Raw genomic sequence first — 26,606 nt, forward strand, 5'->3', positions numbered from 1 at the left:
TTTGTGAGCATTCGTATTTTATGAAGAAAGCCATTAAAACTACACTTGAAAGCAATACAATTTCAGACCTCAAGAATGCACAAGAATGAACACAAGAATGGCAAGAGCATATTTCTCCCAGTGACTTCAGCCATGATGTAAATACAACTCAGCACATTTATCTAAAGAATAATTTGTTCCTCAACTCTGCTGACATCTTAAAAATAAAACTGTAAGTAAAGTAAGTCTGTGTAAGTATCTGTCGTTTCCTTGACTGTGTGGGACTGTGATCAGAGTGTGTCTAGAGACAACACAGATGCTAGTCAGCATGGCTGCTCTGGAGGGAGACGAGTAACCTTAGTCGGCAAATGTAAAAAGCAGGTCATGATGGGAGTATTATGAGAGAGGATGCCCGGCCTCAGAGCTGACAGTGATGAGAGTCACGGTCTGGCTGAGGGGGTATCGGGTGGCAACCTTGAGGATGGAGGAGAGATCAGAAAATGGTGTGTGGGAATGTGATGGCTACCAGCTTTATGGTGCGCCTCCCTAAAATAACCCACGGCAATGACACTCTGAATCTGAATGATCTTTGTTTAGTTCCAGCACCAACCAAAGTTTACCTAAAGGCTCCATAGTTAAACAGCGAGGAGCATACAGTGTGTGTTTCCGTAACTGGTTCAGTTCAGTAAGCCCATGGCAGAGGGCACAAGCAGAGCTCCAGATGACGAGACTAAACCAGCCCATTCTACAGAGCTGCAGTCTAGGGGGTTAACAATAGACGCCACATTGGGATATTTCATTAGGAATTAATCAATATGGATGAAGTGAAAAAGATGGATAGGCTTTGGCTGAGGTAAAGGATGTTAAGCCTCATCTTCTTGCCAGGTTTGGCTTGGTTAGGATTTGATTTATTACAGCATTTAGTTGCATTACCGTGTTCTCAGAGTCAGTGATATGAGCTCAGTTACAAAGTGATCTAGAGGAAGGATGTGTGATGGAACCATGGGAATGTGAAATAAGTGTGTGTGTGTTTGTGTTTGTGAGGGAGAGAGAGAGGAAGAGAGATGGGGTTTCTTACCGGCGGGCGAAGCAGCATCTCCATTCTGCTTTGGGCTGAAAGGTGAGGGGGGCTCTGCGGCCGTCAGAGGGCTGTTCTCACTGGCCATCTTCAGGCCACTGTCGTTCTCTGACCCTTCCACCGCCAACGCGTCTCCATTTACTGCAGCCTGAGAGGCCACAGAAGGACCACAGTTAGAAAACCCAAAGCACAACTTACAGTATGTTAAGAGGTAAAGAAATACTGTATGTTACACTTTCCACACATCAGTAATTTACACTGTTTTTGTGTAGATTGCACCTCACACATTTTTGACGAGGCACTACACCTTAAGGCCTAGGATTTTTTTTTTGTATTTCCTGTTTCAGCCCTGAAAAATTTAGGGTAGGGTTTATCTTTTTTTTATTTATTTTTTTAAGACTATGGTCAAAACTCTAGTGATAACAGAGTAAAACTGAAATACATGAGGACATTTCTTTTTTTAATGTCATACTTTAATTTTGTGCATAATGGTTACAAATCTGTGGATACATTTATCCTTCATTAGATAGGACAATCATGACTGCAAACATGACTGCAAACACATATTTTATGTTCAGTAGAGCCTATAGTACAAACCTGAAATCGTCCCAAACGCACTCTGTATAAACCAATACGGGCTACCCCTTTGCTTGTCGTAAACTAATCTGTATTTACAAAGGCTTTACAAGTGTTTGTACCGATAAATGTTATACATTTCCACATTCCCATTAGAGATGTGTGTCAGATGTGATGTCGTATTGATTGAATATATCTGGCAGCGATGTGTTTCACTAAGTCCAAACAGATCCCATCTTAAAAGCACAGATTCGCACAGGGTACTTTATTACTGCAGGTTATAGAGGTCCGTGGTTTGTTCTATTGCTCACCGAGTTGCAAATGCCATGTGATTTTATTAGTCTTTTGGATGAGTTTTCCTCAGAAAATAAATATGGGTTACCACGACGCCCCTGTCACTTCTACACTCGTCTCTTCGTTAAAACACGTAATGGGAAAATTTGCGAGGTAATTTACGTTTGCTTTAGAGTGCAAGCCGTGAACTTTGCAACCGACATCTTCATATCCGTACATTTTTTTTTCCGTTAGTCACATTTTGAGTGGAGAAAACACAAGTGAGTCCATCACGGAAGAGAGGAATGGAGAGCTCTTTCAGTTGAGTCTCAACGGTTCTCATGTCAATTTTAAGTAAAGCCCGCTGGCTTTTTTCATTTATGTCCGCGGACCACCCCAAAAAAAAGGCTAGGGTCAGCATGTTTTTTTAGGGTCGGTCGGGAAACAGGAAACACAATTTTTTTTTCCTAGGCCTTACTACACAAGGCACCTCTGACCTCTGATAAACCTGTGTCTACTATTCTGGCTTTTTCAATTGATTGGCTCTGCTGCTGAACTGTAATGATGACCTAGTGGTTCTAGTTGTATAGGTGGCCTGTTACAATTATTTCCCAAATATACACACACACACACACACACATTTATATACAGTATATATAGATATATGTCTGAATCATGAATCATGAAAACTAGCTGTTGGCATGGCGATACCTTAGCACATCTTTAATTATCACTCCTGTCTTTTCTTCGCCTGATCTCATTTCCCCTCCTCTTCCACCGACTCTGGCATGGATACATTCCGTCTCTCTCTCTCTCTCTTACTCTCTCTCTCTCTTACTCTCTGCCTTTGCCTGGCTGCCAAGAGATGGATGTCTTGCCAGCACCGGCCATGTTACAACATGACAAGCACCATTCTAAAATGTTGGCTTTTAGGTAGCATTAGCAGGCGAGTGCTGTTCAACTGCAACATACACATGCAAGAGGACAGATAACCCACTGTTCTCGCCACATGATGATAAGGAGCTTCACTAACACCTGGTTGAAGGGCTTATTCAGATCATATGCCACCGCATTGCATTCAGAAGTTTGTTGCGACAACAAGGCTTAATCCTTGATCAGTCTTCAGCGCTGTTTGCTCATGAGCACGTGTGCAAGTTGCAGCATGTAAAGTGAAAGCACTGAGCTCATTTACAAGGTGTCTCCATACACCAGCCGTGTGCAGCAGGCAGGGGTTGAGGGGTTAGGGGTGGCAGGGGTGGCAGGGGTGATGGGCGAGGGATCCCGAGCCAGCAGGCAGAGCTCGGCCCGAGAGGAGGGGGCTCATTCTTGGCCCTCGGGAAGCTCGACCGTGCCACGGGAACAATGAGGACCGCTGTCACATGTATCTGGAATCTTCCGCTGGAATGCCAGACATCATTCACGCCGCAGCTGTGCTACAGCGGATTCAGCACCACTCGCCACTGCCAGAGCAGGCTGATGCACGCACGCACGAACACACACACACACACACACACACACACACACACACACACACACACACACACACAGACACACACACACACACACACAAACTCTCATTCTCTCACACTCTGAAGTCTCCCTTATCCAGACATGATTCGACACATTGACCAGACAGTTTAGCTTACATATCAGCACACTAATAAGTAATTTCAATAGAAATACATAGTCATTGTTGTTCACAAGACTCGGAAAACTTAAATCTTAACCACATCAGCAAAAAGGAGCACAAGCCAGTATGGAAGCAAGACAGAAAGAGAAAGAGAGAGAGAAAAAAATGAAAGAGCGACAGAGCGGGGAGCTGGGTTGTGGGGGGAGCGGAGGCAGAAAGAGAAAACACTGATGAAAGAAAAGAAAAGACTTGGCCTGAGGGAGGGCTGAATACGCCTCCCTCATTAGAGAGATTAGACCTGAGCAAGCCCCATCCACCCTCTTTTACCCCAACCCCTGCACTCGCCCCCCTCAGCTCCGGCCCCTGCCCCTGCCCCTACATCCCCCCCCCCAATCCCCAGACAGACACACCGCTGCGCTCACAGCCCCTGTGTCCCTCCTGCCCAGGCCTTCGCCGTGGACCCAGTCACCCCTCAGCCCAGCCCTGCACTGCTCTACTGTACCTTGGGCGGGGGGGATATGGGGGGGGGGGGGGGGGGGTGTAGCTGTCTGGACCACAACCCCTCCACTGAGCCCCCTCCACTGAGCCCCCTCCACTTACAGCAGACTCTTGCATACCACCCCAACAAACTCAACACGGACTACAAGGTGCACTGCTTTTACAGTGGGCCAATGCATTACGAGATGTGCTAAGTGACCATTGCTTGACTGCAACCTGAATGGTTCATTGATTTGAATGGTTGTTTTGAACATTTTTGAAATATGCATTGCTCATATCCACATCTTTATTTATAACGAGCTTGTCAGGTTGCATCATGAATAAATGTGCATGGTCTAGACGGCATGAGACAAAAGTATTTTGTGTAAAACAATACATTTTGGCAGCACATTAGTGCTTAGCCAAAAGGTTTTTCATACTTTCATACATACATGAAAGACAGTTCATACTTTTATGCCACAGAACAAAAATGTTTAATACCAATGAGGATGTCTCTTTCAAAGACATGTGTCATTCAATACCTTGGTATTTAACCTCACCAGCAACAATCAGCAAATCACATACCTATTGCTAAAGAACAGGCTCTATAGATACCACATAGACCCATTTAGACAAAGAAACATTCATAATACTTCTGAAACTTGGGCTACTTGGGTTTGTGCGGCGTGCACCAGAGCTACAGGTGGGTTTAAGGTAAGAGATGCATTCAACCATCTTAATCCTATAAACCATGTAAAGGGTTCAGATTTTTCAATGATGTGTCGTGATCTTTTGAAATCTGACTCAGGAAACCTGAATGGCTAACAGATCACATCATGGTTGATGTGTGATGGCTCGTGGAAAACAAACCACCGGTGGAAGTCCTCTTAAATCACACCAAATCTTGGGCTGGGCGTGAATTCAGTGACAGATATTTAACTGTAGGTTTTTTGGGGTGGTAAGTGACTGCTTGCTTTGTCCTTCTCCATCTCCTCTCTTTATCTAAACATTCAGATATACTCTCTCTCTCTCTCTCTCTCTCTCTCACACACACACACACACACACACACACACACACACACACACACACACACACACACACACACACACACACACACACACACACACACACACACACACACACAAACACACACACACACAGTGGCACATGTGCGCCCCTTCTCTTGCAAAGAGTAGTTGGGGTCTGGTTCTGGAGAGGGGTGGGGTGGAGTGGAGGGTGGTTAGCAAGTAAGGAGGTGCTGCTGATGTAGGGAATGTGGTGAACCAGTTTAGAGAGTCATTCAGTCCTGCTCCTCGCCTTTGTGCCTCCCCCCTAACCCCCACCCCCACGCCTCCCCACCAACCCTCCTCTCCTGCCCATACAGCCTCACTGGGAGCTGGGAGAGGGGCCCCATAAGATTCGTCTAAAGTCGGCTTTTGTGAGATTGAAGGACGGAAGAAAGGAAAGTCAGGAAAAGCTGAGGCAAAGGCCCAGGTGGCTGAAAATCCCCTCTCAGCATCACTGCTGTGCGCCAACCAACATACCTACTCTCACAGATTTACATTACCTACACACGCACACACAGACACACACACACATTTAGTGTTACATGCAAGAATATACTTATATACCCAAATTACCTACAAAAATGACCCATCTTCATACAGGGACATACTTTGGATTACTATTTAAAAAGTAAATGCCACTGTTAAACATGCTTGATCACAGACACTGTACTGAAGTGTGCAGAATTGTGTAAGTAAATAAAACAATAATGATGAATAATCCCCTGTAAAGCTCATAGCAAATGTTTGGGGGCATTTAATGGGAGGCATTTGGAGCTGCGCCCAGGCACATCCACGCTGTATGCCGAAGGATACAACGGACACATATCATCCAAGCCTGCACACACACTCACTCATCTACTGACACACACACACACAAACACAAACCATTAACACCTGTACAACACACAAACTGTCCATCCTCAGATTTCAAATCTCTGGTGCTGCCATGTGACTGGTTCATGAGACCGCTTCTCACCAGACACATTCAGCCCAAACACGAGTGTTGAAGCGGCCTGGCCAGAAGGGCTAAAACATCTCGCCTGTACATATCCACACTTCCCAAAAGACTTTCCAACTCTATCTCTATCTCTCTCTTTCCCTCTCACTGCATGTGGGCCTGCAGTCGCTCACTCCATTTTCCCTGGAAATTCTGAGGACATGTGGAGTGACAAGTGCCGACAAGAGCGTAAAGAGTAAGTGTGCATCCTCATTAAGACTGTCAAAATTGCTCAAAAATGACGTTCAAATATTCCCTTTAAAAAAACACATTTATTTGAATATATTCAAATTTCTGGCAATGCGCATTAGGCACAAATTATTAGGGATGCACGGTACCGATATTGAAGACATTTCTAGATCGGGTATCGGTGACAATTAAAAAAAAAAATTATTATTTTTTTTTTTTTTTTATGTATATAGGTAGTGTATTATGAGTGCACAAAACAGTAGCTGCTAGCTTAACAGACAACGATGGAGTTGCCAGCCAACACCGACGGAGTCTGCTGGGGTGACCAGCTCAACACTAATTCTCCCTGGCTGAGTGACACCAACGCCAGCCCCACCACGGCTGCTGTGTACTTTGTGCAAGCGATTCTTGTCCCAAATATGGCAGGCTCCATTTAGTGATTGAAACAAATGTTATTAACATTAATTTAAGTCTCACAGTATAGAACCGACATTGAACGCTCTGAGCGAGCTGTGCTGTGGTAAACATGGAACTTTTCCTATGCATGAAACGAGAAATAATCAAACCAGTGCATGAAGCGGTTGTAGCCTATCTAGTCTAGTTTATTCATGCAATATACATGTCATTACAGTAGTGACTAGCCCACACTAGTGATGTTTCTGATTACGTTAAATAAAATGAGGCACACAATTCCGAGAAATGTGACAACAAAGAACTTTTACCCTGAGGTTCATAAAACATAAAGTGCTAATAAAAACGAAAGAGGCTACTTACATTCTTGGCGCTTGTATAAAAAAGGGGAAAAAACTGACTGCACTTTATTCCATTGTCACTGATTGTCAGGAATTTTCAGTGCACGGTCACTGTCGGGTCTTAGGCCTGAAAATATGTATCCAGACGTGGCTGTTTCGCCGAAGTTCCACATATTATGCCATATTCACTTGGGTGCACTTTTTGAAGATGTTGCCTCAAGTTGCTAGTTGTTGAATGGTAAGCTCACTCTAGCTTACACACTACTTTAGCTGTAGGCTCAACACGTTTACCATCAACTGACCCAAATCTGAAATATTTCCAGACATCACTCTTCAGATTTTTGGGGGTTACAATCACTTTCCCGGTTGCGGTCAGGCTGGGTTCTGCACTTTCTGCTATTTTCCACGCAAGCAAACTGTCAGCAGTGACGCTGTGCCAGACAGTGCGTCTCCTGTGACCTGTCCATGACCTTGCTGATGTGATAATAAAAAAGACCTGTCCCTGACCTCAGGGGCGTGCCTACCCACAAAACGGACAGTCGCGCTGCTTCTGCCACTGTTGTGTTGTGTTTTGGTTTTTTTAATATTCTATATAATATTATTTTCACATTCGAAATTCTGTTTTTCACAACTATTCGAATATATATTCGACTTTAGAATATTCGTTGACAGCTCTAATCCTCATATCCTCTCTCTGGTCCACCACACAGCTGAAAGTGTAAGTGTGCATCCTCATATCCTCTCTCTGGTCCACCACACAGCTGAAAGAGTAAGTGTGCATCCTCCTATCCTCTCTCTGGTCCACCACACAGCTGAAAGAGTAAGTGTGCATCCTCATATCCTCTCTCTGGTCCACCACACAACTGAAAGAGTAAGGCTGCATCCCATTACACCCCTTAGCCCTACGCCTTTCCCCTTCCCCTACGTTTTGCGCGTTCACGTGTAGGGGTAGGGCTATCCCAATTCACATTAAGACAGAAAGGTAGGGTAATTTCTTTGTAATTCATGGTTTTAAAACTTGTTTGATGAAATGTTGCATTGTGTAAACAACAGCTGCAGGCGCCATGTTTGTTTATGTCTGGTGAGTGACAGCTGTCGCTCTCCGGCTATGTAACAGCTGACGCAGCGTACTGATGACGTACGTAATTGTTGAAGGGATATCCCAATTTGTAGGGCTAGCGTTTCAAGCCCTACGCCTACACCTACGTTATTGCTCCGTTTGAAAAGGCGAGGGCCAAGGGGTAGGGGTGGAGATTAGAAATGGGAAAGGGCCTAAGTGTGCATCCTCATATCCTCTCTCTGACCCACCACACAGCTGTGTCAATGGCCAATCTCATTAGGATGAGAGAGTGAGTTAGCGCACTGCATTAAAAAGGCACCTGCAAACACATGCACTGACCAGTTTAGAGCGCATGCAATGAGTGCATGAGCAAATGCACACCTATACACCAAACCTACCACCCTACCTCTTAAACACCAACAGTGGTGTAATGACTACCAATCCAGCACAACACAATTGTCTTGAAACCTGAAAATAGTAAAGTTCATGTTAAAGTTCATGGCTTTTAGTAAAACCTGAAGGAGGCGGAGAAAGTGAGAAAGAGAGAAAAGAGAGAAGAAAGTCCCCCTGCTCTGTCGTTCCCCCTCCTCTGCCCACCCCCTTCTGTTGAGTCATAGGCAAATATGCCGGCACAAAGTGTTGCACCTGGGCTCCAAGGTGTGATGACTAAGAATAACCAGGCAGGTATTTCCAAGTGACGGAATTGAGTTCTTTCTGCCACAGGCAGAAGTGAAAGATCAAAGGAAGAGAAAAAAATCAGCTTTTAATCTTTGAAGAAAGGTTAATATTTTTGTCCCAAAATTCCTTCCTACAGCCTTTCAACTAACGATTTCTCAAATACACGAATATACTTTTGTCTAATGAAGCCTCTGACCCACAAGTAGATTCAGCAAAGCGACGCTGTTTTGTTTAGCTGGATTGTTCGTGACCAGTGACGAACAATATTTGATTAAATAAAGCCTCTTCAGGTTACACATTCAAGTGTAGATTTAAAAAGTGTACACACCACTCTCCAATTCAACCAGTTCACTAGCCAGAACACATAGCATATCACACTTAAATAGGTGTTCCAATTTCACTGGGAGAATGATTTAACTTCCTGTTTAACCCCAAGCTGGTGAAGTAAATTTGCTGTCTGACCAGCTTCCCATGCAACACTGATTTCCATGCCCCTGTGTAGTTGAGTGACTGTTTGGAGCAGCTGTTGGTACAGTAGCCTGACTAATGATTAACTGTAATCCTGTATACTATAGGGTGGATTTAGCTGCACATTCTAGGATGCTCTTCCGACAAAGCTTATCTTATTAGCACAATTATAGTGTAGGACACTGCTTGTACAGTACCTGCCTGTACAGCAGGTGTTTTTGTTAAGGAGGGCTATTTACCTAAAGCCTAAAGTGTAGATACTTGTGTAGAAAAAAAGAGAGGTAAAAGTAGAAGTACTGATTCAATTTCATCACTCAAATAAAAGTGGAAAAGGGATCTGAAATGTACTCGAGGTATAAAAGTGAAAAGTACTTTTTAAAATACTTAAAATACTGATTACGATAGAAAAGATGCCTTTTATTTGTATGTTTTTTCCAGGTTTGACTAAGAATTCTTGGCACAACATGCAACGCATTCTTCAAGAATCCTTATTGAGCCATGGATGGGGAATGTCTACAATGTTGTCTGGTTCAATCTCATGACTTTTTTGAAACTTGGTGGCTGAAGAGCTTGTCAGAGTAATTCGCCGAGTAGCAGATGAGATGGAAGAGAGTGGTAATGGCGATTCTACATGCACACCTCATCAGTGTGAAACTTTAGTTTAGCATGTGGCAGAATTCTCAGGGACTGACAGAAGCATTGTTATTGCCAAGCTGAGAGCCATGGCAGAACAACTCTCTGTGCCACCACCAAAGGCAGTAGGGAGACCTGCCATACAAATTCATCACAGGATATCGTCATGTTTTAAAACATTTTCCAGTGCTTGGCGTGCTGTATTCCCGACGTGATTAGCTGACTGAGAGGTGGAAGGCTGTGAAAATGACTATGCCATTGGCTCGGAATTTTCATTTTGAGCCCAAACTCAAATTTGAATTCAAATTTAAGATTATATTTGCATTTTAATTTTGACAGTGAAATGCATCCATGAATTCAGAGTATGTAACAATTGTTGGAGATGAAAAGCATGTCTTTGTCATCCCCCCAAAAATATTTAAAAAATACAAAAATAAAGTAAGACGACTCCTTCCATAAAGATCGCTTGAACTGATGTCAAAGAAATACCGAATGTTTTCTCCAAGGTGTAAAACTTGTAGGCTATGCGTTTAAGGCCATCTAGAGTGTAACCATTTCAGCTGGACGCCATGTTTCTCTTAAATTAAATGAAAAGACCCTTGTGACACTTCAAAAGCTCTCCCCAACATTAGCTGGTACTTTTGAAGCTCAGCTGCTTCTGCTAACACACTATGAGTACTCTGCTTCTTCTGAGCGGTCTGTGCGGAGCACATAATGATCCCACTGTGGCGTGCCTTCGTGCCACCCCTCCCATGCTCTCCCTCCTCCTTTCTTTCCTCCATCTCTGGGGCTGCAGCTGCCTGTGGTCTGCCAAGGGATGCCCTGGCCAGATGTCCAGCTCTAGGCGCCAGTTTGCTCAGCGAGGCCAATGGATTGTGCACGTCGGGGGCTGGAGGCCTGACAACTGGCCAGCAGGGAAATGGAGGGAGGCATAGAGGGAACAGGAGAGGATGAGAAACAGGACAGTAGTGGAGAGAAAGGAGTCTACAAAGAGACCCTGAAGCCCACAAGCCAGTTCACAATACAGCATGAATTTAGCACTGTGTTAAGGTAAGAAGGAATACATCATAACGGAGAGAAAACAACAGGAACAATGGGAGATTAAGGACAATTGCGTCTGGATTTTCTCTATTTCACATTTTATCAACTCCTCTAGAAAAACTGAGTGCAGAGACTGAATCCCGGAGAGAGCCATGAGATCAGCACAGGGCTTCAAGGAGCACATCTCCTGGGGGACGGGCTAGATCACTGCTCCATCCACTACACCCAGCTGTCTTTGACAAGCAACGAAATTACTCAATGATTTACTGGAGGATGGAAACAATTGCCGGCTTAAGAGGAGAGGCTTCCAAGCTTGAATTGTGAACTCCGTGGTGCTGATGCAACAGTTTTGTAACCCAAGGCCGAGCCAAATCAAGCTGTGAGCAAGCTAACAGCTGAAGAAGATTTCCAGGTTGACAGTATTATCAGCTCTCCTGCATACAGCCAAACTCCCTTAAACAATTAGTGTGTTTATTCTGACTAAAAACCTTCAAGTGTTGAATGTACACTTAGAATATAACAAGTTATCCATTCTGGTTATGCATTCTCTATTGTCAGTGGGCCGTGCAGGTTGTTCGTGAGTACTGGAATGATCTTTCTGAGCTCTCAAACTCTGGGCAAACCCATGCTTATTGTATGAATGATGCTTTAGTTTATGAACTTGATACATCTGCCGTACATGCCTCCACACCAGGTGAAAACAACAAACAGCTGCTTTTAATTAGGAAATAAAAAAGGAGTCTGAAAATGTGTCCGATATTTTTGCAGTGGCACCCTCTCTCTTTAAGAGAAACCCAAGCTTATAATAGCACCTTTGGCCACTACATGAACCCTCCTACGTAAAGGATGCGGGCAACAGTGAGTAATCTGCAAACCCTGCTTAAGGAACATCCCACTCACCACCACACGGATGTGTATTCTGTGTACTACTGTACATGGGGCTTTGAATGTAGATGGGATGTGACTGCATTCATCCATTCAGATCACCCTCTGCATTAATGATTTAATTTCTATCTCCTCTTAATAGTAGACATAAAAAAACAGGTCCTCTTACCGTGGCGGTCATCTTGTCACTTTCCGCCATGATGGCGGAGGAGTATTTGTTGGATGGCATTACTTTTGAGCTTTGCTTCCACGTTCCTTTGCTGGTTTGGCAATCTGTGGTGGCAATCAGACAATAATATACATTTAAAATGATGAAAACCAACAACAACAACACTGAAACAAAAAACAACATTGTAGGTAAAATAAGAGAACTACTTCTTCAGATCGCCAATATGGTCTACAGTCTAAAACCTGATCTGAATCTACACATAAATGCAAAAGCCCCACAACACAGCTGTGGAGAGATAGAGGTGAGAGGTTACGCCTGTGTCACAGCAGCTTGTTCCTTAGCGCACGGAGGACCAGACCAGACTTGTCCGGCAACCCGGAGAGGGATTAAAGGTCACACCTCAATGCACCCTCAGGAGACGAATAGATTTTCATCTCCGTCGTTTACCAAACCCTTGAATAGTGTTACAAGCGTAAAGGGAAGACGACTGAGGTCAACCCTTCATCACGGCCTGCTGCAGTTAAGACAACATCTAGCCACTAAAAGCATCAGATAAGTAAAACATAGAATGGGTTCACCAACTCTTGGTGTGTCATAAAGTGCAAAAAAATTACAGATATGGTGGAGGAGGAAGCTATACAATTACACAAAAGATTGTTAAGACACATTTTTTGGAGATTCATTGTGTAATATGTCACCTGCACAACATATTTAAACAGAATCAAGCCTGTTATTCATCAGACTTACTTGTTTTAAAACTTTAGCCTCAGAAAAAGAAAATAAAGTTGCAGGAGTAAAGTTAAAGTGGAAGTTACACTCCAAGCTCTTCAGTGGTGAAATGGTTGGCGTTTCGATGCTCTAAAATCACCTGAAACAACTTGATTAAAGATACATTTCTACAGGAGCTATGACATCTAATCTCAGACAAAACACTCCAAAATAGAGCTAAGCCAACCCATCTCACACTGTCGGGCTGCACTGCTTGAGGGAGTTATGTTGACACAAGAAGTTATGGCCAATTGTGTGCGACTGAAAAGCCCCCCCTCAGTGTCTTTCCTGAGCCACTTTCTTCATCTTGAGAGGCTGAACCCTGTGACCGCGGCACACTCAAAACCCATTAACACCAGACTCCTGCCACAGGAGGTAGGCCAGCCAGATGCATCCTGACAATTATGGTAGCACTCCCTCACAAAAAGCTACACGCATACATGCATGCAGCCCAATAACACACACACGCTCTTTCTCACACACACACACAAACATAAACATGCAAGTCTGGACACATACACACACACACACACACACACACACATATACAAATTCAGCAACTGCGTGGAGAAAATAGTAGAGAGAACAAAGTGTCTAGTTTTTCTCTGACCTGATGAATGTGTGCGTGTGTGTGTGTGTGTATGAGTGTATGAATGCACCTGCCTATGCCTAAGTGCGTGCCTACAGTCAAAACTCGCACCATTGTTAAGATGAGCGAGCTGGTGAAGTTGAGAGGGAAGAGCACAATAGGAGGCCACATCAAAGTTTTGCCTGAGTGTTGGGAGGGATGAAGCAGTGGGCAGGGAGTTTGCCCTGGAGGACATGAACATAGGGAGGGGTCACCTGACATTTCGCCCAGACAATGGATCACCAAGCAGCCTTTGCAACTTCCAAGGGGTTGAAAAGGTACCTGACCAAATGTGCACAACACAGCTACGCAAAAAATACAAAAAAAAATGCAAACCCGTAAAACTATATAAAACACACTTCTATGGTTCAGGCTAATCTCATATAATACAACAACTGATCGTGTTGAATCATTTGAAAACTATGAGTCAGAGCCTTAACGGGTCTTCCCCGTCCTTAATTTCACTTATGGTCTCCACCTCAGAGGATTTGACTGATGACTACGTCATTCCACAACATTCTGGAAATCCATGGCCAATAAGTAAAGCCACACACACTTTTTGGAGATATTTCTCCAAAAAGGTATTGATAAAATGCAAAGTCCCAGAATACATTTAAAGTAAAAACCACATTGAAGGGTTAACATGTTCCCCAAGGAGTGACCTAAATGTTGCATGGGTTATCTTTTGACAAAGTGCCTTGCAAAAAGCAACACATTCCTCCGGGAGGCCCAAGAGTGGAGCAACACGCAGCGATGTAACGTCGAAAGCTTATAGTCGCATTAATCACTAGTTCTTTCATCCCCATAAATCACCAATGCATCCCATTCTCAGAATATAGGAAACGAACGCCTTCACTTCACTGTGGTATTCGGCGGTCTTGACCTGGCTATACATCGCCACTAAGGCGAATGGCTTGTCAGTTAAGAGAAAAGTAAAGAGAACTGATGAGTAGCCTAGCTCCTGTACGTTTGTCTGTACTCACGTGTTCAAATGTTCTAACTAAAGATGGTCAGATTTTTGAGAGACATTAAGTAATCCGTCGAAACAGAATAGGCTAATCCAAGAAATTGCTTGTAATCCACCAAAATCTATCACGGACACCGGACAGTGCAGTTTTACTTTCGTGGATTTTGTTGTAACATTTAAATATAAGGGCGACTGCCAAATGAATCGCAAAATTCTTTGCCAGGCTATTCTCAAGAATGGCAAACAGCAAACATCAGCCTATACAAAGTAGCAATTAAACTTTTACTTTTGGGCATGCGCTTGCTTGCATGGAAACACTGCAATCTATTTTGTAACCGCGTTAGCGCTGGAAGAGCGCACGCTTTGAGCACGCTCCAATCACGTCTAGTTCAAGTTCGTGGAACAGCCATAAGAGTGATCTTATAATTTCACCTCGTGTTCCATCCACACTTTATCAAAACAGCCTTAAAGCAAAATATGCAGCTTAATGACCAGAAAAACGCACAAAGGGCAATCTCTTGCTATTATAATTATCAGCCGAAACATCTGGATAACGCCTTCAACGGGCATGTCCAGACACCACGAAGAGTTTAATTGTTTAACACTTTACTCATCCTTTTTCGAGACAGAAATAATCGATATTTAAGCGCATAGTGAACACGGTCAACGTCGTACATTTGAAAGTTAGGTTTGATGGTGAATCCATTTCCCATAGCACGTACCTTAAATAATATTCAACGTCCACCGCCTTAATGCACATTGCAGAATAAATTATGTGCTTCTTGCAATCACTTACCCGTTGTAAAATGAGCAAAGGTTGCGTTCAAGTAATTACTTTGCAAAAGGAAAAGTAGTGGTCATACTTATGTATCAGGTAGTGTTTTCTTTCAGTTGGTCGCAGCCATGCTGGTTCAACTCTCATTGAATACACACAGCGAGTAGGCTACAGTAGTGAAGCTGATCTATCAGGAAAACCCTGAGTTCGAATAATTTACCTGTTGCTGTAGTCGTCGTCTGATTGGGAAAAAGTTATAGATTGGTCCCTCCAGCGTGTTGACCAGTTGCCAAGGCGTCACGGCTTGTCACTATCCACTCACCCCTTTTTTCGTGCGCTTATGTACCTCGAGGGCGAGTATGTAAATAGGTGTGTAGATTCTTTTCGAACTCCGCTCTCTTTGCACACTTGTCAGGCGTGACTTTTCCCGGGTCTCGAATCGCACTGTTCTTGAATGAAAACTACATTTACCTTTACCATTTACCTTTCAATTAAATAATGAAAAGTGGAGTTTGGGAATAATCATACTTCCTCGATTTCTGTATGCATATGAAATTGTCTCTGGCAATCTACGATGAATTTCTATCCGAGATGCATATTCGTTTTTACTGACTTTACGCATTCGTGTGAGGGAACAGAGTGTACAGTACACAGATCAGTGGTGCCATCAAAAATGCCCTTTGAGCTTTCCTTGTTTGATTACACACCTCAGGAAGCAGGAAGAAAGCTATGGATTAAAGAAAAAGTCATGTTCGCCCAAGTAGTAGAAGCACATGCAGGTGTAGTCTAAATTTAGGTGCAACTTAATTTTTTCATGGTTGCTCACACTCATACTAGGCTATTTCTCTGATGACATATGATAGTGATAACTTAAGTGATACATTATTCAACAACTGTGGTTTGAGTATTCATATTCCTGATAAAACATTTTAGATATGCCTGCTGGTGTATGAGACATTTTGTTACTTTCTCTTGGCTTTGGTTGACTTGATGGGACATACAAACTACACTGGTCTGCAAAGCTGATCTGGTAGCACAGTCACGAAGTCACTTTGAGGTGTTTTGTTTTGTTTTGTTGAGAATTGGTAAAAAAAAAAAAAAAGAAAGGTTAGAATAATCCTTTTCCTTGCATGATTTGTCAGCATAAAGAGGTATCCTTTGTCATATTGTCACAGACTAAATAATCAATGATATAGGTCTAGCTACTTTGTAACTTGCTAAACAGAGTGGTTATAACAAGAAGACTTTTCAGTAATAATATATTCATAATACCACCTGCAGACTACCCTTTCATGTTGACTGATCTTCACCAGTGCAGTCCATATAAAACTATTTTATAATTCACCATTCACAATACACCATTAATGGGAGACTCTAAAGACTACATTGGTGGAAAAAAAACAATCTGTGGCCTATTCTGGGACCCTATGTAATTAAAGTACAGAATAAAACTAAAGCAGGAGTAGTCTTAATAGGCCCCATGAAAGTTTGTATTTGTACAAGCAAGGGGTCATGGACTTTTGAGCAATCAACTCATTTACATTCTACTCACTGTCCTTTTTCGACTTTATCAAAACAGCGTGTCTAACCTTTTAAATACTCATTCCCTAAGCTTAAAATCACTGACGATAATGGGGATGAACTGAAGAGCGCACAGACATTAAACTGTAAGAATCTACACACAGGGTGATGAAAGTGCGAAAGCCAAACTGGGTGATAGATTTGCTACAGAAGCCGGAAATCAGTATTCAGATGTTGGATAGAGGTATAATATAGGCAGGTTTTGAAACAATGTTGCCGTTGCAGTTTACAAAAGATCCATTGCCAGAGGCGGTGACCACTGACTTTCAGAATTTGAACAAATTCAGTGAGCAGGTAAATGTGTATTATTTCTCTGGGAGCTTAACTTTTTTTTTAGTCATGCACAGGGAATGCACAGACCGTCTGAGGTAGTGCAGTAGGCTAAGTGAGATGTCGGACAGGTAGCTTACATTTTGGGACATAAAATGTCTAATCGCAAATAGGCTACCACTGTAGGTCATTCAGTGAACATGAATATTATGACGTGTTCGCCTGGCTTTACTTGACAGACCTTCCTTGAGTGATGTTACCATTACTTGTCTGCTAAGGCTAAGGCTTGTAGGCTATCATAAGCTTTCAAATGCAGTGATATTTTAATAGCATGGATGAATGCTGTGTTTTGAAAAGGCATTTACATTGGATTGCAACTCGTTATCTCGCAATACAGACATTTAGCCTATCTGAGATAGCAGCGACCTTTCAGGAGGCTAATACAGATGGTCACGTGCCCTTGTATCACAAGATGTGTCTAGTTAAAAACCAATACGATACATAGCAGACGTTGTCTCGATGAAGCTATGTGATCTGTACATTTAGTAAATTCATTCACTATTAACAGTGATTAATAGTAAATATTAAGACTGAGTAGCCCTACAGGGGCTTTGTAGTAGGCTGTATCAGAAAGTATGTTATGAGTTATGACTGACTAGCTAGGCTGTTTTTATAACCACTGTTTAGAAGCTGTATTTGAAAATGGAAAAAAATATTGACACATCAAGTATCAGACGCCAACGTGCAGCCATATGGAATTTTGCCACCCAGCATGTGGTAAAATGCTGTAATTGTAAATCTCTCTCAATGACGGTTGATGTTTAATGTGGTGTGATCCATATCTAATTAATCTGCATATAAATTGGGTGTCTACATTTTGAATTGATGGCTCGAAGCAGACTTCAGTGTCGTGTTGAACGAGGCTTCGGTATTCCCTCATGATCAATATTAATGCACACTAATAACTAATGGTAGCTATTTCTCCTAAACACATCCACCGCCTTGTACACACTAAGTCTGAAGGTCACCCAAAAGAATCTCACCGTAAGACATTTCAGACCAGAACTCTAGTTACATGCTCCCCAGATTTTTTGAAGAAGCAAGTAGAAGAGCTGTTAGATAGGAAGACATTTGGGTTATACTTTGTCTTTGCATTGGAGGCGAAAGACTTTTAGTTGGAAGTAGATAAATGCTTCAAACATTCCAAGGTTAGAACTACTGTCATTCAAATCACATATTTTTCTTTTCTCTCTACAGCAATTTGTCAGCCTTGTAGACATTTTATACCAGTTTCTCCTGGAACCAAAAGAGGTAAACCACATGCGTTATTTTACAGGTCATAGCTGATAAATTGTGGCCTGCAAAGGCCAGTTTGTATCCCTGTATTTCTGGAAAATTGAATGCATTGAATTTGAAAATGCATGAGATAGATTTTTATGCCTGTTTATTTGAATAAACTTCTAGTTAATCATTGTTTTCCCCTAAGTTTTGGCTGTTTCATGGCTTGTTTTTAGTATATCCTACAACTGCACTACCTACGCACTGTTCTGAGAATATTTTCTCTTTCAAATGTTTTCATGTGAACAGACGGACAGGTTTCTCACGCAGCTGAATGAGTTTGCTGGGGAGAATGGCATGAGCGCTGGTCCTCTGAGGGGTCTAATGAAAAGTGTCCTTCTCCTCCCTCATGGTAAGGGCTTCAGCCAGTGTCCCCACCCGCAAAGACAGATTCAATCTCTTAAATGGCCGTGCGTCTGTCTACAGAGGAGTCGCCAGAAGAGGCTAATTGTTGTGTTTTGTCTGTTCTTGTACCTAGGTGCTCTGAAGAAAAATCTCACTGCTGAGCAAGTAAAGGAGGACCTCCTTAATCTTGGTATGGGGTATTTTCTTATGGGATGCTCGTGTTGGTTTGTGCCATTGAATCCGGTATATGTATTTTGTTTTATTTTTCCCCGCTTGTAGGAGTCGATGAAGATAAGGCAGCACATTTCTCAAATCAGGTATATCACAGGAATCTATCCTATGCGGTAATAGTTAGTGTTGATTTAATGGCTGAATATTTGAGGAGTGGGTTAAGACTTCATTGTTTACCTTTATTGTCACACATATCTTTTTGGCTGCAGTGGAAAGTCCACTATGCTGTGCTGTCCCGAGTGGCTATCGGGCAAACTTTGATGGTCAACCAGCTGGTGGACATGGAGTGGAAATTTGGTGGTTAGTATAAATCAACATCATATTTGTTTGACATATAAGACAATCACATCAAGATGTCAGCTGTTCTGGTGATGGCCATGTGGACACTAGATTGACGGCGTGCATTGAGAGAATGGTGCATGATGCCTGCGTTTTGTTTGCAGTGACTGTAGGGACCAGTGAGATTCAGAAGACTGGGAGCATCTTCCTACAGGTAAAGACAACATCTTTGGTGACGATCTGTCTCTGTCAGTGGGGTTTTACATATCAATGCATGAATGAAATGGGTCCTCATTAGTGCATGTTGTGTTAACCGTTAGCACTAGGACCTTGCGCATTGCAAATGTCCTTGTATAAACCTCATGATGTTGTTTTTGCAGAAAACTGGGTCTGTACATTGTACAGTGATTGGCAGTTGTAAAATGCAAAGAAAGCATGACTATCCAGACATAGGGTTGGACCCTTTTTTCTCTCGAGTAGGTAGTGGTGAAAGACATCACAGCAGCCAGAGGAGCAGTAGACAGGCTGTTCGACCTTAAATGTGCAACGTCATGTTTCTGCAGCTGCTTCATTGATCACCAAAATGATCACAAAATCTTTCATCATTTGTCTTTGCTGATATACTCTCTGTGTGGCTGCCTGAATGTATTTGTGTTAGGGGAGTTATATATAAAAGTTACTGTGTCGATTTGTTTTCCTTTGTCATTCCATCATTCCATGTTCTGTTTCTCTGAACAGTCTGTCACTTAGTACAGGTGGAAAATCCCCTAAGGCACTTGCTTCATAATTTTGATTGACACATGAGGTTGTTCTAAAATTCTAAAACCAGCTCTTTCATGTTTTCTGTGTCATATTTCTCAACCTCCACTTTCAGCTCAAGCTAATCATCAAAAAAGGGAACTCCACAGAAAACGTCTACATGGGTATGCCCTCTTTTGACTTGTTCACCTTTAATGCACTTTAATTGGATATTGGTCATGCTTACTATTGCTTGGCCATTGTAGATATTCTTTATTCAGCCTCATCTGCTTTGTGTTTTAAGAGCTGACGTTACCGCAGTTCTATAACTTCCTCCATGAGATGGAGCGAGCCAAATCTGCTATGGACTGCTTCAGCTGAGCTGCAGTGTCGGCCAGACGCTCGGTGTGCCTTTGGTGGGGGACTGTGGGAACAGATTCATAGTTGAGAAGCTTCAGTGCAGATATACAACATGTGAAACCAAGGACCATTCTGGAATGTTGTGAAGGTTCAATCACTCCCTCTCTCTCTCTGTCTATGTGTCTGTGTGTCTCTGTGTGTGTGTGTGTGTGTGTGTGTGTGTGTGTGTGTGTGTGTGTGTGTGTGTGAAAGTGTGTGAAAGTGTGTGAAAGTGTTTGTGTTTTAGTGTGTTTGCGCATGCGTGCAGAGTTTGGGAGAGTATTAAGCACAGATACTTTATGGACTTGTTCCCTCATGTAAATAGTGATTTGTTTAATGTAATTAATGTTATTTGAAAAATATTCACTGATTGTACAGTACCTGATTGTACAATAAAGACAGATTTCTAATGAAATCAACATTTGTGAGTTACGCCGCTGATTGATGCATGTGTTCACATGTCTTCACTTGTGCAAATTACTAATTTTTCACATTTATTTTTGCTCTCTCTTGTTAGCCTAAGTTCTGTCCGGTGTACAGCTGAAAGGAAGAAACAGCACCTGTGTAGCACTCAAGGCCCTATTACAACCTGGTTTTATTAAGTGAAATCAATATCTCAATATCATCGGTAGAAGTGTTAGAAAATTAAGCAAAAATCTAACAGACAGTGATAAAGATGATTTTGTTTACAACAGTAATTCATTGTAATTCATGAGTTTACTAAATATGGCATATGTTTATATTTTCAGAAGATGTTTATTACATGGCCTGTGGAGATTCCATGAGGAATAGGCTTTAGAACTTGATTACATGGGTTCGGGTTCTGATTTAATTGACAGGCGGAATGCAGGAGGAGATGAGTCGTGAACTTCATTTAAAGGTGACTGATTGTTTACCTCTTAGTAAATAATTTGCAGCATATTGTAGCCAAACCAGCACTACAGGTATTTAGATCAGAAAGATTGGAAAACAAGTCATTCATAGGGATCACTAAAACAAAGAAAAAAGACAACTCCGTATGTTGCCATTGAATATAAAGAGTTGGAAGGGGTAGCTCTGTGGTTCTGTATAAGAAGTGTAGTATTAGGAGTAGTCGTGTAAAACAGCTCAGTCATGAAGCTTGCATGAACATGTTGATGATAAAAAATGTATCTATGTTGAGTTAATTTACTGGAAATGCACATGATTCACTGATAGATACAGCAATTCCACAGTCCATTTCTTAAAGCCAGTCAGCCAACCTTTTCCCTTTTGTGCACTATGGGTGGTTATGATGAGATCCAACAATGTGCTTGTGATCATGTTCCATGAAACAGAGGTCTCAAGAATAGGAAGTAAGATAGAAGGAAGATAACAGTCAGCATGGCTTTCCCCCAGCGTCCATGCATGCTCAGATCATGCTGTTGCATGGAGAATTTCACGCTCATAAACCATCAGTTGAAAAAAGTCCCCTACCAAAGCTACTGACTGACTACCTGGTGTATGTGTGTGGGGTGTGTGGATGTGTAACAAAGGTGACAGTGAGAAAGCTGTTTTTATTTGATTAAGGAACGAAATCGCGAGGAACCAAGCAGTTGTGCACATGTAGAACAAAGCAATTGACTCGACAGAAGCTGAAAGTGAATTAGTGTTTTTTTGTGTGTATTTGTGTATTTTGTTTCTTTCGTGTTTACATGGAGGATATGGCTGTTGATCAATGATGTGTCAAAGCACATACTCATAATTTAAATAATTTAATTGAGGTTTTAGTATCAGTGTTGTTATTAATTATAGTGCATAGCATTAGGTGTAGAAGTATAAAGCAGATGACTTATTCTTTCATAGTTGTTGCTCCCAGCCGTGTTTCCAGAACATTGATGTATCTGTACAACATATCCTCCAACTAAACATGTAAATATGTCAGAAATGATACTAATTTCCATGCTTGTTCTTTCCCTTTTTTCCTGAGGACATGAATGTACCGTGTGTGTGTGTGTTAAACCACCACCCACTGCCACTGATTGCAGCCTGGGGCTTGTTTAGTCTTAGTTTACTCTTCAAAAGCCTGCTGTGAATCAGTCAGACTTCAGTGAGCGAGCAAATATTTGTCCCAGGTGCTGCAACCTTAACCGTCACTTTCTTGTTTTCGCCCTCATCCAAGAAGGCAAAGCCCAAAAGTAGGTAGACACAGGCAGAAGACAATCAGAGAAAGGGACGGAGGTAGACAAGCAGACAACACATGGATCAAGGAGACAATACTGTCCTTTTGAAAAGACTGAATGAGACACACGATGGGCAGGGAGGGGACTTTTTAGGGAGAGCGGTGCTCCAAACAAACATTCCATCATGCCTTCAATGGACTCCCGGGTCCCCCTCGCCACACCCCTCCTGTAGAGAAAGTCCGAGAAGTGAGACCTTGGTTTGGGCTGGGTTGGGCAGGACCTGATGGGATAGGATGACACACCTCCTCTGATACGGCCAGGAGCGGGCGTGCCTCTGCTCGCCCCTCTGCAAGGGTAACAGAGGCAGCTCCCATATCTAGGCCCCGAGGCAGAGAAAGTGCCTCTCCTAGAGGCTGATGAGCTGATTAAGGCTGACAGCCTCTCATCTCTTGGTGCGTGGATGAGCTATAGATGGCTTTTCATTACCAAGCACAAATCCTAAGAGAACATGACAGTAATAAAGCTCTGTGTAACAGTAACCTTATGATTCACAGGCGGTGGGATTTTTCAAACGGTGCATTCACACAGGTGAGTTATGGCTTCATCGTTATTTGAATAGCTTAGGCACATTTCCAAAATCTTTTTTTAATCATTCTTTATACCTTCCTGGGAATCATCTACAGTGATATCACCCCTTACAGTGTGAGAGGGTTTGTAAGGAACATCATGCCAAATTACAGTACCCTATGTAGTCATCTGCGTCAATAAAAACCCTTTTTCTACACAAACAGGGAATAGTTTCATGGCCTCAAATTGTTGATTACTGTTAGTTCCTTCTATTCTTTTCTTCATTGTGTTACAGCAGCCAATACATGGGTTATGTTCTTTTATTATAATCAGTCTTTTGTCTATAGAAGTACTTGTTTCACAAATCATTTTTGAGGCAGATTTTTTTATTGTTCATTAACAGGTTGTAAATGTGAGTCATGTCCAGTTTTTCATGTGATTTTCTACCACATTCTCACAGTATACAACCAATTGAAAACTGGTTGTGTTTACTGACTTTTTTAAACTGACATGAATGGTAAATGAACTGCATTTATATACGTAGCATGTTTCTACTCATAGAGCACTCAACGCACTTTACAGATGACATCTACCCATTCATATCTAAGTTGCTAACTTCCACATCAGGAGTGTTTGGGGATTCAGTGTCTTGCTCCAGGACATTTTGACACTTGCTGAGGTGAAGTCGGGATCAACCTAGCAACCTTCAGATTGCTAAACGACTCCTCTACCTCCTGAACCACTATCGCAAGGCATTCAACTTAGTATTTAGTAGGTTAGAGACAAGTGATAATGATCAATCATTGTGAGTGAAAGAGATAAACAGTCAAATGAAAATTTGAAAATAGGTAATATGCTTCCAGAGCTCACTGTTCATTGACGACATGACTAGGCATTTTGAGTGTCTTGTTTGTAAACAATGACCCGATGACTTTTTATTCTGATGACACAGAGATGTTCATTGACATGAGTATTGTTTCGAAAGATGTACCAAAGCCACTGAGAAAAACTGTAAAACCAAGACATTCAAACAATTGGTTTCTGTCAATATGATGGTGGCCCGAAAGATGCTGATTCCATTCATTTCTACTCTAAATAAAGTTCCCTGCTATTGGGACGCATGCTCCTCCCCACAGTCACTGGCACATGACACTCACCACATGTGATGCTTCTTCTTTGTTCCCGTCAGCAACTGGCATCTGATCTGTACCATGTGCTCCAAAAGCTGAAGTAGGGTTTGTGCAATCTTATCCTGCTGACTCCCCCCACCCCCTCCCCAACACCCCCACCCACACACATGCAAGGCCTCACCCCCACCAAACTCAACACCCTGTTTTGACCAAAATCTAAATCAGTAACTAGTCCAACCAGGACGCCTCATGGTGGTCTGTTGCGAAACATATCTCTGCTGCCTCTCTGCCATCCCAGCAAGGACCAAGACGGCAGCACACCCGATGGGAGCTATGGCAACCACACTGAATAGGCTTGACTTGAGTCGTCACCATGGAAACGTCTGAGCAGAGCCTCCTGTGTGCCTACTGTATAGGCTACCTGTTCCTTAGGCTGCCTGTTCGGCCATGATGAGAGAGGGTGTTGTTTACATGTGTTGTTTAGAATACACAATGGAAAGCCAGAGTCTATGAATGGAGAGGGTGCTATGCGGTATGCAGGAAAAGACGGGCCAGAATCACCATAGATGTTGAAATATGCTGTGTGTATGTGAGTGTGAGAGTATGTACAGGATGCGTGAGGTAGACTTGAGTGCATTTAAACTGCATATAAATGATGCTGTGTGCATGTGAGAGAGAAGGGGAGAGAATATGTGTCTTGTGTGTGTCTATGGTGTGTGAAAGCTCATGTGAGTAGGGAGGGAACTGACTGTCCCTCTTCCTCAACCCTCACCACAGCTTGGAGCTGCTCTGTGAGATAACTACTTCCCTCCTCTGTCTCAACAGTGCCGTTTCAGACAGGAAGCCAGCACCCTCTGGTTCCCCCCGCCTTCCTCTTGCAAACGTCTCCCCACAGCTCTTTTCTTTCCTGGCTGAAGGGATTTCTTTAGGTGACTTTCCCTTACTTTCATATGATCTGTCTGATGTAAAAATACCTCAACCTTTGTATCTCCTGCTATATGCTCTGCTTATTTGCAAACACACAAGCACAAACACACACACACACACACAAACACACACACACACACACACACACACACACATACACACACACACACACACACACACACACACACACACACACACACACGCACATACATGAACAGACTCTCTTGTTCTCACACACAAATACAGTTCCTGTGCAGCAGTATGCAGTGGGGGATAATTGATGTCTTCCTGCCCTAAAGTGTGGGAGCCCTGAATGTACTGGAGCCCAGACCACAAGCCCAACCGTTGGAGGCCTGTCGCGCACAGGCTGCAGGGGGACTTCCGGCTGTATTTCACCAGGCTGCAGGCGCTCTATCAGGGCAGGCCACACACTGTCAGGCTCCCTGGAGGAAAAGGGCCTCTCTGGACAACCTAACCTCTGGCCCAGTGCTCAACCTAAAAACAAGGAAAGGCGAAGAGTGGCGGCGGTAGCAGATGGGCTAGAGGAGCAGGAGTGGCCTGTGTGACAGAGATGGCTCACACACATACTCAGTCAGCGCTAGTGGCAGGGTTATCTTTCTGTCACACATCAAAAAGTGACAGCCTGGTATTCTCAGCTGCAGGCTATTGGTTTTCCTGTCTCCCATGAAGCATGTTCTCCTGATATACTTGCAAACACACACACACGCACACACACACACACCTACACACACACACACACACACAAACACACACACACACACACACACACACACACACACACACACACATACACACACACACACACACATACACACACACACACACACACACACATACACACACACACACACACATACACACACACACACACACACACACACACACACAGTGCTTAAATCCAAAATATACATAAATCCTTTGACACATGCTAAATGTACAGACGTACATGTAGACATAGAGTAATATATGTATTCAAATGCGTGAGACCCCTCTGACACAACATGCATCCACAAGCCATGCTTGTTTGTTTGTACAAGTTTGTCTGTGGCTACATGCATCGACACATGGGGCTTTAGCTGTCTCAGCCTCGCTCAGTTATGCAAAGTGCAAAGTGGGTTTAGTGGTGAGGCTCATCCCTGTCTGCAGGTAGAGCTCCTCTCATGTTTGTTCCTGTTACTTGGATACAAGGAGCTGTGGCTGCCTGAGCCAGCTGTGTTGCCCTGGCAACCGTGCCCATCCCATTGTCTCCTCGGCTCTTGTCGCACTGGTGTAGTGCAGGCCTGTCCCAAGGCTTTTCCCTTCCCCCAGCTCATGCATCCAATCCCTTCTTGTCCTTTCACCGTGGCCCGTGGCCCATGGCATGGCCTCATCACTGAGAAGGGCATCGGGTTGATGGTGCCACCCAACCCCCAACCTCAGCACCCACACCACACAAACAGGCATGCATGCATGGACATAAATCAGGTGTTCTGCATCCTCCCCGTGCAGTCAGTGCCCAAACAGACTGCTTTTCGTTATTGCGATCTGCGAGGCGCGGGTGTAATTTCC

General features: G+C 43.1%; 2 protein-coding genes across 3 annotated transcripts in view; one reads left to right on the top strand and one right to left on the bottom strand.

Moving 5' to 3' along the window:
* dnmt3bb.1 (DNA (cytosine-5-)-methyltransferase 3 beta, duplicate b.1) overlaps positions 1-12,136 on the bottom strand; it is a gene marked incomplete at both ends in the record, with an annotated part of 28,091 nt that extends 15,955 nt beyond the window's left edge. The window contains 2 exons of the mRNA XM_080854165.1: positions 1,058-1,205; positions 11,954-12,136. Coding sequence (XP_080710291.1) covers positions 1,058-1,205; positions 11,954-12,136 — 331 coding nt within the window. The remainder of the gene's footprint in view (positions 1-1,057; positions 1,206-11,953) is intronic.
* A 4,691-nt stretch (positions 12,137-16,827) lies between these two features.
* Positions 16,828-20,554, top strand: commd7 (COMM domain containing 7). Of its 2 annotated transcripts, XM_080853588.1 has the most exons (9): positions 16,828-16,966; positions 18,200-18,253; positions 18,530-18,632; positions 18,759-18,815; positions 18,905-18,942; positions 19,066-19,156; positions 19,300-19,349; positions 20,010-20,058; positions 20,178-20,554. In XM_080853588.1, the coding sequence occupies exons 1-9, from the start codon at positions 16,883-16,885 to the stop codon at positions 20,252-20,254; spliced, it is 603 nt and encodes a 200-aa protein (XP_080709714.1). In that variant the 5' UTR covers positions 16,828-16,882; the 3' UTR covers positions 20,255-20,554. The 2 variants fall into 2 exon arrangements, with proteins under 2 accessions (XP_080709714.1, XP_080709715.1); XM_080853589.1 differs by lacking the exon at positions 19,300-19,349.
* The last annotated feature ends 6,052 nt before the right edge of the window (positions 20,555-26,606 follow it).

This window comes from Sprattus sprattus, assembly GCF_963457725.1.
Source record: "Sprattus sprattus genome assembly, chromosome: 16".
Classification (NCBI taxonomy): domain Eukaryota; kingdom Metazoa; phylum Chordata; class Actinopteri; order Clupeiformes; family Clupeidae; genus Sprattus; species Sprattus sprattus.

Bases quoted from the DNA above. Each gene is read 5' to 3' on its own strand.
- commd7 (XM_080853588.1), top strand. From the start codon at position 16,883: ATGTTGCCGTTGCAGTTTACAAAAGATCCATTGCCAGAGGCGGTGACC. The intron at 18,254-18,529 runs GTAAACCACATG...TCATGTGAACAG, and splicing joins TTCTCCTGGAACCAAAAGAG to ACGGACAGGTTTCTCACGCA. The intron at 18,633-18,758 runs GTAAGGGCTTCA...TCTTGTACCTAG, and splicing joins TGTCCTTCTCCTCCCTCATG to GTGCTCTGAAGAAAAATCTC.